General features: G+C 49.1%; 6 protein-coding genes across 6 annotated transcripts; 4 read left to right on the plus strand and 2 right to left on the minus strand.

Moving 5' to 3' along the window:
* Positions 1-187: 187 nt before the first annotated feature.
* Positions 188-692, plus strand: N7478_007582 (MFS general substrate transporter; the record flags this gene model as incomplete). The annotated part of the gene is made up of 2 exons (XM_056923796.1): positions 188-482; positions 553-692. The coding sequence occupies 2 exons, from the start codon at positions 188-190 to the stop codon at positions 690-692; spliced, it is 435 nt and encodes a 144-aa protein (XP_056776522.1).
* A 928-nt stretch (positions 693-1,620) lies between these two features.
* On the plus strand, positions 1,621-5,703 carry N7478_007583 (phosphoribosylformylglycinamidine synthase; the record flags this gene model as incomplete). The annotated part of the gene is made up of 1 exon (XM_056923797.1): positions 1,621-5,703. The coding sequence occupies one exon, from the start codon at positions 1,621-1,623 to the stop codon at positions 5,701-5,703; it is 4,083 nt and encodes a 1,360-aa protein (XP_056776523.1).
* Positions 5,704-6,196: 493 nt separating this feature from the next.
* On the minus strand, positions 6,197-8,889 carry N7478_007584 (uncharacterized protein; the record flags this gene model as incomplete). Its single annotated transcript, XM_056923798.1, has 2 exons — positions 6,197-8,746; positions 8,809-8,889. 2 exons carry the CDS (start codon positions 8,887-8,889, stop codon positions 6,197-6,199), a joined length of 2,631 nt encoding a protein of 876 aa, XP_056776524.1.
* Positions 8,890-9,124: 235 nt separating this feature from the next.
* Positions 9,125-10,508, plus strand: N7478_007585 (glycosyltransferase family 15 protein; the record flags this gene model as incomplete). The annotated part of the gene is made up of 4 exons (XM_056923799.1): positions 9,125-9,266; positions 9,341-9,604; positions 9,679-10,297; positions 10,352-10,508. The coding sequence occupies 4 exons, from the start codon at positions 9,125-9,127 to the stop codon at positions 10,506-10,508; spliced, it is 1,182 nt and encodes a 393-aa protein (XP_056776525.1).
* Positions 10,509-11,398: 890 nt separating this feature from the next.
* N7478_007586 (cytochrome c oxidase subunit VI) lies at positions 11,399-12,545 on the minus strand (the record flags this gene model as incomplete). The annotated part of the gene is made up of 4 exons (XM_056923800.1): positions 11,399-11,517; positions 11,630-11,747; positions 11,893-11,938; positions 12,100-12,545. 4 exons carry the CDS (start codon positions 12,543-12,545, stop codon positions 11,399-11,401), a joined length of 729 nt encoding a protein of 242 aa, XP_056776526.1.
* Positions 12,546-13,792: 1,247 nt separating this feature from the next.
* On the plus strand, positions 13,793-14,383 carry N7478_007587 (NADPH oxidase family protein; the record flags this gene model as incomplete). Its single annotated transcript, XM_056923801.1, has 3 exons — positions 13,793-13,806; positions 13,835-14,060; positions 14,084-14,383. 3 exons carry the CDS (start codon positions 13,793-13,795, stop codon positions 14,381-14,383), a joined length of 540 nt encoding a protein of 179 aa, XP_056776527.1.
* Positions 14,384-15,165: the final 782 nt, after the last annotated feature.

Genomic DNA, 15,165 nt, shown 5'->3' on the forward strand with positions numbered 1-15,165 from the left:
CCATTGTTGAAGGCAAGATTCCACAACAAGCTTTGTCTATCCTCACCTTTTTGCTGGCTGGATGGTTAACATTGAAAAAAAAGCGTATATCATGATCGCTTCCGTAATTCCAGCTTTTATTGGTATGCTTGCCTTGGCCTTACTGCCTCATGAAGGCCATCTATGGACGTCTTGGGGAATTTTCTTGATGACGATTGTCGGGAATGTTGCCGGGCCTTGTATGTTTGACCCCGAATTCGAGCTCTTAAAGCATAACTATTTTATTCCCGCAGTCATTTGGACCTTCGTTCCATCCAATGGCGCCGGTCGCACTAAGAAGTCAGTCACTGAAACTGCCGGTTTTGTGGCTTACTGCGCTGTTGACTGCGTTGAAGCTCAGATTTTCCAGAGCAAGGACGCGCCGAGGTGCATTCCGGCGATCGTAGTGTGCTCAATCATGTACGCCTTAGAGATAGTCATTATGATAGCTTGGAGAACATACTGTGAGTTTCATTCGCCATCCATCGCGTCCCAAAGCTCTTGCAAGATTGCTAATACTTTTGGAATTATTAGATATATGGCAAAACAAGCGTCGAGCGAAGCTGATCGCTGATCTAGGCATGTCCGAGGAAGAGTCGGGGCATCAGGGTCGCTTGAATGCAGAATTGGATATGACTGATTACGAAAATATCCGTTTCAAGTACAGTGTCTAAATTCTTGGGCCATTTCAATAACGCATGCGCCCATATTTCAATGCTCGGGCATTAATTTCCTAGCTCTATTGTCGGAAGATAGTGGATAAGGCTATGTTTCTAATGTACAATCTTGACAGAGAAGATTCGTCATCTCTATATCTTTATTTCGAGTTGCCCAAGATATCAAAGAAACGCCATTCTTCTTTTCATTTGGATTTGCGCCATACTTGATCAAAAGCTTGGCCAATTCAATATCCTTTCTCATCACCCCCAGAAATAAGGGGAACAAGTTATTATCCGTCCGAATACAGCTGTGTCTGGTCCATGAGTTGCTATGGACAACAGAAGCTCGTTCGGGATATCTAAAGACTCCATTGCAGAAAAATGTTCATTAGGTAAAAAGACTCTCCCGGTCGAATGGCGACTTGAAACCTATTAAATGCTCAAGTTATACATCCTGGATACACTATGTGTCTCCATCATGTCCATGGATCACTCTTCACTGGATGGATCCACTACTACTGTAGTAGTCATTCACTTGGATATATACTAGTCTCGGAACGCTAGACAACCATCATGCTGCACATGTAACATTAGCTTTTGCTTATTAGAAAGCCATGGAGATCTCGTCTATCCCTACACTCTGTTATTTTTTAGTAGTAAATACAATCCTCAAGCAACATTAAAATGCATTTCCAGTGTGCAATGTGGGATGGGCGGATAAGATAAGATAAGAGAGTACACCTATCATCACGTGCAGCATCCGATAAGCTCTCCGTAATCGGGTTAGGGCGGGGCCACTCAGTTTTTCTCTAAAAAAAGTTACGAGTCATCGCGGGGTTTTTTTTTGCTCAAGCCAAAATTTGAGAGGCCTGATCCTCCTTTTTCTCAAAGGAGGGTATTCACCGACCCAATCTTGTTCCATCGGGAGAAGTATTCCATCACCATGACTTCCGCCGATTCCTACATTGCCATCCCGGGCTCGGTGGCGTTCTCCCACTCGCGAGGACATGCCATTGCAGCCAGCCTAGGCGTCAAGGATGTTCGCGCCCAGTGGGTTCACTACGTCCACACCTCGCAACCCTTGAATGATTCTCAGCATGCTGTTCTCGAGCAATTGCTGAAATACGGCGACATCACCGACATCCCTCCCACCTTCAATTCCACCGACGGTCAATTCGATACCTTCTATATCTTCCCTCGTACCGGAACCATTTCGCCATGGAGCTCCCAGGCCACCGGTATTTCTCACGTTTGCGGTCTTCGTCAGTCTGTGAAGCGTATTGAGCGTGGTATGAAGATCTCATGTCTTCGTGATGGATCTAAGGACTACAATGCCAACTACAAGGATCTCCTGCACGACCGCATGACACAGATCATTAGCGACGAGGAGCCTGATCTGCAGTTGATGTTCTCTGAGCATGCCCCTCTTCCCCTCAAGACAATCTCCCTGCAGGGTGGCGACAAGTCTCCTAAGCAGATTCTCCAGGAGGCTAACAAGGAATTGGGTCTCGCTCTGGATGACTCTGAGATTGAGTACTTGGCTGAGGCCTACGGCCCTAACGGAGCTATCGCCCGCGACCCTACCGACGTTGAACTGTTCATGTTCGCTCAAGTGAACTCGGAACATTGTCGCCACAAGCAATTCAACGCCTCATGGGTTATCGATGGTAAGGCCATGCCTAACAGCCTTTTCGCCATGATTCGCAACACACACAAGAAGCACCCCGAGCACACAGTCAGTGCCTACAGCGATAACTCTGCCGTTCTGGAGGGCTCAGAGGCCGCCTTCTGGGCTCCTAATCCCACAACTGGAGAATGGATGCATACCAAGGAAGTCGTTCACTTCTTGGCCAAGGTGGAAACCCATAACCACCCAACTGCTGTATCTCCCTACCCAGGTGCTGCTACTGGTGCTGGTGGAGAGATCCGTGATGAAGGTGCAACTGGTCGTGGCTCACGCCCTAAGGCTGGTCTTTCGGGCTTCTGTGTATCTGACCTTTTGATCCCCGGCTTCAGGCAGCCCTGGGAGCTAGAGGTTGGCAAGCCCAATCACATCGCAAGCAGCTTGGATATCATGCTGGAGGCTCCCATCGGTAGTGCTGCTTACAACAACGAGTTCGGTCGCCCTTGTACTGGTGGTTATTTCCGCACACTTCTCACTGAGATTGATGTCGGCAATGGCGAGAAGGAAGTCCGTGGATATCACAAGCCTATCATGATTGCTGGTGGTGTCGGCACCGTTCGACCCCAAGATGCCTTGAAGAACCCTGATATTGTCAAGCCTGGTTCCTTCCTGGTCGTCCTTGGTGGCCCTGCCATGCTCATTGGTCTCGGAGGTGGTGCTGCCTCCAGTATTACCTCTGGTGAAGGCTCCGCCGACCTTGACTTTGCCAGTGTTCAAAGAGGTAACGCCGAGGTTCAGCGTCGCGCTCAAGAAGTCATCAACGCCTGTGTTGCAATGGGCGACAACAACCCCATCAAGTTCATCCACGATGTTGGTGCTGGTGGTCTGTCTAACGCTCTTCCCGAGCTGATCCACGACTCTGGCCTTGGTGCCAAATTCGAGCTCCGCGAAGTCGACAGTACCGACAAGAGCATGAGCCCCATGCAAATATGGTGCTGTGAAGCCCAAGAGCGGTACGTTCTTGCCGTTGGTGAGGAGAGCATGAACAAGTTCACTGCCATTGCTCAACGTGAACGCTGTGGTTTCTCCGTCGTTGGCCGTGGAGGTGGCGCATCAGAGGAAGAGAAGAGACTCATTCTTCTTGACCGAGACTCCAAGGAATACCCATCTCCGATCGACCTCCCTCTGTCCGTTCTGTTCGGCAAGCCTCCTCGCATGACTAGAACCGTCGACTCGCGCAAGTTGACTCTGCCGGCCGTGGACTCCAGCCTCACAAAGTATCTGCCTTCGCTTTCCTCCAAGGTTGAGCTTATTCACGAAGCTGCTACTCGAGTTCTTTCGCTTCCTGCTGTTGGTTCCAAGTCTTTCTTGATCACAATCGGCGACCGTACCGTCGGTGGTCTTACTGCCCGTGACCAGATGGTTGGCAAATGGCAAACCCCCGTTTCCGACGTGTCGGTTACTGCCACTTCCTTGCTCCAGGGTGTCAGAACTGGTGAGGCTATGGCCATGGGTGAGAAGCCTTTGCTGGCCCTGATCTCCCCTGCTGCTTCCGCCCGTATGGCTGTGGCTGAGGCTTTGATGAACCTTTCCGCTGCCGACCTTGTTGACCGTCTCAGCCAAGTCAAGCTTTCGGCCAACTGGATGTCTGCCAGTAGTCACCCAGGTGAGGGCGCTGCTATCTACGAGGCTGTTGAGGCCATCGGTCTGGACCTGTGCCCCAAGCTCGGTATCAGTATCCCTGTTGGAAAGGACTCGATGTCCATGAAAATGAAATGGAAGGACGAGGCTTCAAACGAGGCCAAGGAGGTTACTGCCCCTATGTCGCTCGTCATTTCATCCTTTGCTCCTGTCGGTGATTACCGTAAGACGTGGACTCCTGCTCTTCGCAGCGTTGAGGATGTTGGTGAGACTGTCCTCATGTTTGTTGATCTATCTTTCGGTCGCAAGGCACTTGGTGGATCGGCCCTTGCTCAGGTCTTCAACGAAGTCGGTTCTGAGTGCCCTGACATTCGCAACGTCGATATTTTCCGTGACTACTTTGATGCCACTCAGCAGCTCCAGGATTCTGGCATCGTCCTGGCCTATCACGACCGCTCCGATGGTGGTCTGTTCACCACTCTGGCTGAGATGATGTTCGCCGGTCGCTGTGGTGTTGAGATCATGACTGACAACATTTCCGCATCATTCCACACCCCTGATATGGTCGAAGCACTCTTCAACGAGGAGCTTGGTGCCGTCTTCCAGGTTCGCAAGGAGCACGAGATTCAATTCCGCTCCTGCTTCGCCACCTGCGGTCCTCCTCCCGGCCTGATCCACAAGATCGGTCGTGTCGCCGAGAAGAAGAAGCACGACCTTGTCATCTACCACAAGGCCTCCCTCATCTATCGCAACAACCGCTCCGATCTTCAGCAGACTTGGGCCAAGACCTCTTACCAGATGCAGAAGATCCGCGACAATGCCGAGTGTGCCGAGCAAGAGTTCGAGAACATCGTGGACAATGCCAACCCCGGTCTGTCTTGGAACCCTACTTTCGACCCCAAGGATCGTGGTCTGCCCATCATGACCAGTCTCTCCCAATACTCTCCCTTCGCCAATAAGCCCCGTGTCGCCATCTTGCGTGAGCAGGGTGTCAACAGTCAGGCCGAGATGGCCTTTGCCTTCAACACCGCCGGCTTCTCCGCTGTCGACGTGCACATGACTGATATTATCTCCGGTCGAGTCTCTCTGGCCAGCTTCGCCGGTCTAGCCGCCTGTGGTGGTTTCTCCTACGGTGACGTCCTCGGTGCTGGTCAAGGATGGGCTAAATCTGTCTTGTTGCACGATAACACCCGCAAGGAGTTCAAGGACTTCTTCGAGCGCCCCGACACCTTCTCCCTGGGTGTCTGCAACGGTTGTCAATTTCTTTCCCGTGTCAAGGAGCTCATCCCCGGTACCCGCAGCTGGCCCAGCTTTGAGCGCAACACCAGCGAGCAATACGAGGGCCGTGTCTGCATGGTCCGCATCTCTGACCCCGACCCGTCACGCCCTAGCGTCTTCTTCCACGGAATGGACGGCTCCTCTTTTCCCATCGCCGTCGCTCACGGTGAGGGTCGTGCCTCTTTCGCCGGTACTCCTGGCGCCTCTGCTGTTGATTTCGCCCGTGAGGGTCTTGCTCCTGTCCGCTACGTTGACAACTCTACTCTCAAGCCTACTACCCGCTACCCCTTCAACCCCAATGGTAGTCCCGAGGGTATTGCCGGTGTTCGCAGCCCTGACGGCCGTGTCTTGGCCATCATGCCTCACCCCGAGCGTACTGTCATGAACGGCATTGCCAGCTACCTGCCTGATAATGCTGAGCAGTGGGGAGATATCGGCCCTTGGGGACGTATCTTCTTCAGTGCCAGACGCTGGGTCGGTTAAAGGGTCATCAAAAGCCTTGGACGCCATGAATATTTTAGTTTCTTCTTTTTCTAAATTCTGCATTGTGCTACATTCTGTTGTTTATATTTTCTGTTCATGGTTACGGCTATATTGGAGTGGAAGGATTTCGAAACAAAAAAAGAGGATTCACGAAAGAGTACGTGAAATGAGATGTGACTAGCAATGCTACCTAGTCTTCTATATGAAAGATAGTAAAGATACACCAAATTTGAGCAAATAAATTCCATTATTTGAAAATACATCATTCCTAGTGCTGAATCTACATTGTAACTAAATTCACAAAGAAAGGGATTGCTAATCTGAAACTAGAAAACTAAATTTTCATTTCAATCAGTCGTTAAACGCTTTATCATTATGGTAGATCGTAAAGTCATCACTTTCCGCAAAGCAAACCACCCAAAGCCCAGTTAAGTAGATCAGTCGCTGCGTCTTCTGCAACGAAAAGTCAAATTCAATTCAAACGGTGTCGGCTTCAAATCTTCCTCCACTCCAGCCTTTCCGCCAGGATATTCCAACTAGGAAGCCCCTCCGCACGAGCGATACCCTTCAACCCATCCGCAACAAAAGCAAGCAAATGATCAAATTGACCCTTCACGTTTCGTAGACGCAAGTCAAACGGCGATTCCCTAAAGGATATGGTCATAGTTTGTTCATGGTCTAGACCATCATCTTCATCCTCTGAATCGCTGTCAAATTCATGATCATCGCCAGCGTGTTGTCGCGATGTACTTGGGATAAAGCGGGAGTCATCTTGAATAGCAGATATCTCAAACGCGTGCGCAGCTTGTAAATCTGCGAAATAGACGCAGAGGTCTAGAATGTCGATGATAACATCACGGATTGGTGAGAGATTCTTTGCAAGGAGACATTGGTTTTCGAGAGAGGACATGTAGGATTGGTGAGCGGCAATCATGGCATCGACATCCTTAGCATGCGAGAGGTCAGAGCGTAGTGATTGATTTGCGGTCGATATGACTAGGTAGGTAAGGTGTGAGTAGAGGATGTCGAGGAACCATAAGAGATTATGGTGGAGGCCGTGAACGAGGGTGTGGTTGGTGTCATCGACTTGCATGCGGGCGTCTCGCACGCGTTGCCTGACAAGTGCATATTTCGCTCGTCTGATTTGCATGAGAAAGGTGGCAATCCGCCGAAATGACTGGACGGCGTCTTCGGTGATGATGTTCGCCACCGGCCATGGGAGGAGGTAGTCGATTGAAATTGATTCGAGGTTGCGGACTGATCGGGCTTGGTTTTGAGAGTCATGCTGTGAGGATCCTTCAGAGCGCACAACTAGCCTCGTCGGGTCGATCTCAGGCAGGACGCTGAACGCCGATCTTGTGGACTCAGTGAGCAGGAACTTATCATCCCAGGCCCGGCCACGATCCATCAATTCAAAGATCTTGGCATCGACCGATCCGACTATACCTAGGTCTTTGCCGAGATACACGAGGTCCAAAGCATCAAGGGAGCCCCAAAGGTCACACTGCTCGTCAAGTTCCGATCGTAATAGGGCTGCACTGACAGAATGGTTGGCGTTGACCAGTTTATCGAATACCGCATCTACCAGTGCAGAGAATGGAAGACACATCAAGGATGGTTCCGACAGTCTGATATCGTTGAATGTACTCGGAGGTTGTTCAGAAGGCTCTGTATCATCTGGGAGAGCGTTGAGGTGTCTTAGAAAGACCATATTCTTTCCTGTCGTAAATACTTTGTTGACGGCTGGCTCCAGAAACTTCGGGATATTATGTCGCTGGAATCCCTCGTCCAGTACATACCAGTCGTGCCACAGTGTGCGCAAGTCGCCATTCTCTTGTTTCAATTGTACGAAGAAAGCACTGTCGAGCGGATCGACTTGTCCTGTCTCCATCCAAAGCTGAATAGATCGCGTATATGTTTTAAAGCAGGAGAAAAACAAGGCAGCCAGTACTTCCGAGGTTTTCTCATCACCGAGTGCTTCAAGCATGCACACTGTGTCAAAGAGAGAATCAAGGCACAGCATCGGCTGTGATTCGTTGTAGCTCAATTTGGAAATCAGGTTAGCCAGCAGCAATAGATGGTGAGCACGAGGCCGCGCATCATCATATAATTGGAGAAGGCTGATTGTTTCGCCAGGAGACAAATATTGGCATTGAGTTTGAGAGAGGAACCCATCGTATTCGAGCAGAAGTTCCTCGAGGCCTCGGCTGAACGTCTGCATATAAGGGATTTTCTGCGGAAGGCGGGAGAACACGCGCACCATATCTAATTGAGATCCAATGTGTGTAAACCCATCCAGCAGAGACAAAATGGCGTCGGATGATGCATGGGCAAGCGTGTATCTGCGGTCGACCTCAATCTCATTATCCAGACGCCAGAAAATGGATGTTGGCAAGCCCTGAAGCATGAAGATGACTTCTCTGGCAAATTGTAATTCGGTCACAGCTCGCGTTGCACTTGCTTTGTCTCGAGCGATCAGAGGATTATTTTCCGGTTTCCAGAACTGAACTTTCTCTATGGAAGAGATCAGTTCCCTGTCCTCTCCTGACACGAACACCTCATCTGGAATGACGTAGTCTTCAGAGATGCTAGGCGTCCGAGGCATGGCAGGCGGATGCGATCCCTCGCTAGATACGTAAACCAGCTCATCATCTGAAGATTCCGCAGCAAAATCCACTGGCTCCCAAATGTCTTCCTCGTCGAAAGCGCCGCCTAATTCTTTCAAGTCCGATAACGATAGTGGTTTCTCGTCAGAGGTCTCTACTGGCTTTGAGAGATTGTCAAGCGTAGACAATGTGGCCGGGCGATCAGAGAGCTGCAAAAGCAGGCTGAGCATTTCTGGTTTCCATGAGCTGCGATTCTCCTCTAGCTCGAGGAGGCGCTCATGTAAAGCTCCGGCTAGGTCATCTCGATTCACAACCTGAAATTTCTCTTTCAGGCCTTCTAGTTGGCGTGCCACGACAAATTGATCAGTGAGACCATGAGCGCCAGGACGCAAAGCAGCTCCAACACGTCTTTTCAGGTTCACAACGCGCGTGAAATCCTATATTGAAAGTAAGTATTGGGTGTCGCACAATCATAAGAAATTAAAAACATCATCAACACTCCACTTGCCTTCCGATCAGCAGGGACTTTCGTGACGGTGTAGATCAGCTCATCAACGAGGGGGCCCAAGGCCGCAGCCATGATTGAACCCTTGTATCCGAATCACCGAAAAAGAGACCAAGTCCGAGGTTAATAAAAGGTCGAAGTGGATTCAATGTTTAAGAGCGGCCGCGCGGATGCCAACTGGAGTCGATTGGATGACGCGGCGGAACCTAAGCCTGAAGGAGTAAAGTGGCTCCGGAGTCCATCAAGTTGTTCCTTCAATGCATCTTCCTCTCCCCCCTTTCGCATCTTATCATTCCCCGACCATCACATCATGGCGGTCGCACGTCCGATTCGCATGCTGGGTGCAGCATGTATTCTACTTACTCTATTCATGATCTTCAATTTGCGCCAATCTTCCGACCAACCCTCCACCAAATTGACTAATGGGATGACCCGGGATCCCCTTCTAGACCGTGCGTCTCTCGCCACTCATCTTCCCTACTGAATTATTAGCGCCCACGCACCCTATACTGACTCCATGATTTAGCTACGGGAGAACCGGAAGGAGAATTATGGCGAGCTGATGAGCATGACTATTCCCCTGATAGCGAGAACTCCGCACGCACCAATGCCGCCCTGATCTCGCTCGTTCGCAATGAGGAAATTAACGACTTGCTCCATACCATGCGCGACCTTGAACGTACCTGGAACAACAAGTTCAACTACCCTTATATCTTCTTCAACGACGTTCCCTTCACCGAGGACTTCAAACAAAAGACTCAGGCTATCACCAAGGCCAAGTGTCAATATGGTTCGTTTTCCAATTCATCGCGGCCTTTCAATATGTTTCCCCAGGCGCTTATCTAACTCATTGCGCTCTTGTAGAATTGGTTCCCAAGGAGCACTGGGATGTCCCAAGCTGGATCAGCATGGATCTTTTCCGCGAATCCGCCCAGATGCTGGAGGATGAAAACATTCAGTACGCCTCGAAGATCTCTTACCACCAGATGTGCCGCTGGAACAGCGGCTTGTTCTACAAGCACCCCGCCCTCGAGGGATACCGTTACTACTGGCGCATCGAGCCCAAGGTCAAGTTCTTCTGTGACGTTGATTACGATGTGTTCCGATACATGGAGGATCGTAACAAGACCTACGGTTTCACTATCAACCTCTACGATGCTCCCCAGACCATCCGCGAGCTCTGGCCCACCACCAAGAAGTTCCTTGCCGCCAACCCATCCTATCTGAACGAGAACAACATGTTGGACTGGATCACTGAGGACAAGATTCGCCCCGAACACACCGAGGGCGCCAATGGCTATTCCACCTGCCACTTCTGGTCCAACTTCGAGATTGGTGACATGGATTTCTTCCGCGGCGAACAGTACGAGGCGTACTTCGAACATCTTGACCGCGCCGGCGGCTTCTTCTATGAGCGTTGGGGCGATGCGCCCGTCCACTCCCTCGGCATTGGTCTGTTCGCAGACTCCAACAATGTGCACTGGTAAGTTTGTCTTCGCCTTTCACCTCAATATCTTACTAATACTTTCCCTCTCAGGTTCCGCGATATCGGTTATAATCACATTCCCTACTACAACTGTCCGAACTCACCTAAGTGTTCCGGCTGTGATGCCGGCCAGTTCTTCGCCGGTGCCGACTGGCTCCAGAAGGAAGATTGTCGTCCATCGTACTTCAAGTATGTTGGAACTCACTAAGTGACAAATTCTGGCAACGATCCACCTTCAAGGCCTGTCCTTTGATGACTTGATAACCCTGCATTATCTTTTGCATACCCAATGAGTATATTTTCCCTTCACTCGGTGGTTTTGGTACCCGGCGTTTAAAGCGGATACGTCCCTATTGATGAACTGTTGTGCCCATCTTCATACTGTTTTGCCTTTGGTGCCTGATTATCTGCGGAGTTTCTTTTTTATCTTCTGCTATTTCGCTCTTGTCTCTTTCGGCACCATTCCCCTTTTCATAAAATATGTTTCTGCTAGCTGCGGCCGATGACTCCCATGAGTACCGAGGCAAAGCCAGTATTCTTTGTACTTATATCGATTGCACATTACGGAATTTTCTTGGACATGGATGTCTTCTATATATGCCAAGGTTCTAGCCTTCGGATGGTCATTATCTGAGCATCTTGTGTTGTCTGTTCCAGACAGAAGATGTCTGTTTATCCAAGTACGAAGAGAAAATATAATTTGGTTCTTAAAATCACATGTCGCATTGCATCAAACCTAAACATGCTGTGTGTGGGCTCTGCACTAAATCTACGCGATAATTTACGTTTACAAGAACAAAAACTCGGTATCAGCAGGACAAGAAGATGAATTAAGTACCAATCAAGGCACGCAAGACCCTTTTCCAGACAGCAACAGTACTAACAACACAGGAGATCTCTAAAAGTATGTATACAGCTTTCAATCTTCTACCCGATCAGCGTCCCAGCCAACGCATACCGATGTGTACTATAGCGCGCATCGACGACGGGTGAATGGAGGGTGTGTATGGGTACGGTACGGAGTGAGAAGAAAAAGTGAAAAGGCTCGGGGGGGATTCGGCGTTGGAACACAAAAGAAAACGAATTCAAGACGCTAATTTACTCCTCCTGGGGGTAGAGCTCTTCACGGAGAGCAACGCCCAACTCCTGGCGCAGGCTCTCAAGAGCAGTCAGGTATTGCTTGTACTGCTCCTGGGTCTCGACCTTAGCCTTGATGCCTATAATTGAAACAAGTTAGCTAATGCTTTCTCTCGCGAGACATATACATTCATAAGGAATGATTCAATGCTGTCTTGTTTCACTTCATTTCGCATAGGGGAGTGCGCATACCCTCGAAAACACGGACAGCGGTGGGGAAGTCGTTCACGCGGCGGGCGGCCTTCAGGGCAGCGGTGAGGACCTCAACGGAGGGGACGAGATCGTAAGCGAAGCAGTTGTTCAGGTTGCGCTAAGAAGGAGTCGAAGTTAGATTTATGCAAATTGGCATTATAAGGAGTCAACGATGAAGATTGGTGATCGGGCAAGATCGGCAACTGATATCGCATGGTTTCGGGGAGGATTGCAGCATAAGATAAGTGAGATGTGTATCTTACCTGAAGCTCGAAAACATCCTGTACACCGTCGAACTCCTTCTCAAATCTACAATTGGAATATCCAGTCAGTATAACAACTTCTTATCGACCACGAAATGGCATCGTCATGGGACTCGGCTAGCGATTATTATAGACGCAGGTTCGAGACCCCATTCCGCAGCCTCCCTAGGCTCTACAGATGCCAATGGTATGCAGGGCGTATCGTACCGGGCGGAGAACTCCTCATATGTCTCATCCTCGTGGCCGGAGAGCATCTTGGAGGTGGTGCCGAAAGTGCGGGCGCGGGCGGCCATAGTCACTGGGACCTGAACCCGGGAGCGGACGATAGGAGCTCGGACGAAGCTGGCAGGGCGGACGGCGCGCGTGGCGATGCGGAAGATAGAAAGGGACGACATGGCGGGTCGGCTGGTTGAACCAAATTGGGAGGGAATTGGTGAGGGGAGAGTGGATGGAGATTGGGAAGGGAGAAGGACGAAGTTGTCGTGTAGCCGGCTGGATTTTGCGGGTGGTGTGGTGTCGATGCCTGAGGCTGCAGATGAGTCAGCGCGCCGAGATGGCCCGGGGCTGTTTGATCTCAAACACTCGGCTCTGATTGGTGGAGCCGTCGATGGCAGCTCCGAGTACATGTCATCTCCGCCTCGTCGACTGCACATGTGGTATTTTGTAGCTTTAAGGTTGAAATCAAAATTCCCTACTCATTCTTCCCATGATATATAAATATTCTAAAAATAAAGTATTACTCAATTCTCTCTTTACTCGAGACATACCTAGCCCTGGAGCGAAGTAACAGAACCTTGGAATGTTTATTTATTTTTTCTTGATCAACAGCGCTGAGATATAGCTATGTATTCCTGAGCAAAAGACCGGTTGATGCTTTTTGTACTGCCGTTTTGTCCAAAAATGCTGATCAATTCAATAAAAAGCTAATTGGAATATCAATTCAAACACAGGAGATAAAAACCCAAGAAAGCCCTCTCCAGCCGGTCGTGTGTTCGATTCTGGTCGCTTTGTAGTCTCTGAAAGTCAATTATACTCAGAGGTTCGTAGTGGCCCCAACCATATTAGATCTGAGACTCGACTCGCGCACTAGTAACAAGGTATGAAACTACAAATAATTGATTTGAGCTCGGACTGTAAAAGCATACCGAGACTTCTTGATTATTTAAAAGGGTCATCAATTCATATGTACATCGCTTACTGCGTTTCTTTTCTATATACAGTTTTAATACTGTCCAAATTTACCTTTTTATCCATCTGACATATTGACTGGCATATTGACGAACATACGAGCTTGAGTGGACAAATAAACAGCCAATTAGTGGTCCATAGACTGCCCAATAAACCCCAAGGCTGAGCCACAAAGTGTAATTTGATCTCCAGAAGCGAACGGGCAACTGACGACCGTCCACATAGGCCAGAGCAAAATATTGCTGTTTGCGAACTTGGAAGTTCACATGGGCTGGAAAGCACCGTTCAGATCCAAAAACCTAATGGTCGAGGAGACGGAATAGCAGATTATTTCGAGAAGGATGGCTATGCGGTCTTCAATACTCTCACAGAACCCCACCATACTGTCGGGAAGATTGGACATGCTGAATCCTGGATCATAGCTTTGAACCTCGTCACAGCATGTAAGGACGTTAGAATAAAACACAATTTGAGCGGAATGCGTAATTGCTAAGAAGGTTATGGTCCAGAGATCTGAAGACGGAGGTGCGGAGCCTGATGTGAGAATGTTGCTGTCTAGAAGGTATTGCCCGCGACAGGCAACTATTCTCATATATTTCATGCTCCTCCAAACCATGACCTGATTCAGACATGATTCATATGAAGGTTTTCTGGCTATCCACATTGTGTTTGCCGTTGCCGCGCTTGTCGGTCTTTTCATGTAAGTTTAAAAATGACAATGAGACAGTAAGAGCTCATAGCTAATTTTAACTAGGGACACGAGCTTTGGCAGACAGGAGTTTGTCGGGTATCTGTGGACTTCCGCTGGACTTTGGATCTTTGATAGACTTCTCCGTGTCGTTCGTATGGTCTACTGCAACATGAACGCTCATGTTGGAGGTGGCTTTTTGCGGGCCACATCTTCCACGGCCACTTACGACCCAGTCAGCGACCTCATCAAGATTGAGATAGTTCCCGGAGTGACGACAAGCCCAAACCTGGTCAAAATTACTTCTTGTACCAGGGAGGTATTCTTAAGTTTTTGGAGAACCACACTTTCTCACTGGGTGCTTGGGCATCAGCTTCCGAAGTTAAAGCGGAAAATGGCTCGCCGAAAGATAATCTAAAGAAGCTCATTTTCTATATCCGCCCTTACGATGGATGGACTCGCCGTCTTCCTGATCAATGCCGCAAGGCTAGTGGGGTGTTTCACCCCAAACTTCTCCTAAAAGGGCCTTACGGGCATACCGAGCCTATGCACCATTTTCACCGGAATCTTATTGTCGTCGGAGGAACCGGTATTGCTTGCATCGTAGTCAAGTGAATGACCATGCGACACAGAGATATAAAATCAAAAATGAGAAACCTGTATTATTTTTCCCAGAAGTATCTTTGATATGTCCGGGTACTTCAGTCGCAGGGAGTTTGTTGTCCGTAAACACAAGAATCACGATACATATCGCGATTGAGCCAAAAACTAGAATCTGGTCCCTTACCTGCTATCTCATCTGGAACGTGTAAAAGCGAGCGAAACCAAAACCTCACGGTTTCGCCTTGTTTGGGTCATGTGCTAGCGTGCAATGTGGAATCAAGTATTCACTGATGAATTGGAATACATTTTAAAAAGCCGTGATATCACTGTAACTGCCTACTGCACTAAGCTCACGGGCAGCCTTGAAGATTCGAGCTCACAAAACTCGAGCTTGGATGAGATGAAGATACCCTATGAGAAAACCTCGGCAGTCTTATCTACGCCGGTTAGCACAACTAGCTAGACTGGAGAACGCTTTATGTCGGGTCGCCCCAACATGCGTTAGCTTTTCATCGCGGAGGTGGCAGAGAGCAAGGACAGCTCCTCAAGTCTTGGCGAACTGACCTGCGGGCCTGCTCAAATGGCCAATGAGAGTCTATCTTGTGTTTTCGAAACTATGAAGCATGGCTTCCATGAAATTGATTACTTTGAGGAGGCTTTTGGATGGTGGTCAATGGAGGAACACCAAGTGATATGTAGAGGATTGATGAGATGTTTTAAAAAGTTGTACAATTTCACTGTTTGAAAATGTTAGAACCTCTTTATGTAAGCCCTTAGACAAACCCTAACTTAGA

Source organism: Penicillium angulare (genome assembly GCF_028827245.1).
Source record: "Penicillium angulare strain IBT 27051 chromosome Unknown utg000005l_segment0_segment0, whole genome shotgun sequence".
Classification (NCBI taxonomy): domain Eukaryota; kingdom Fungi; phylum Ascomycota; class Eurotiomycetes; order Eurotiales; family Aspergillaceae; genus Penicillium; species Penicillium angulare.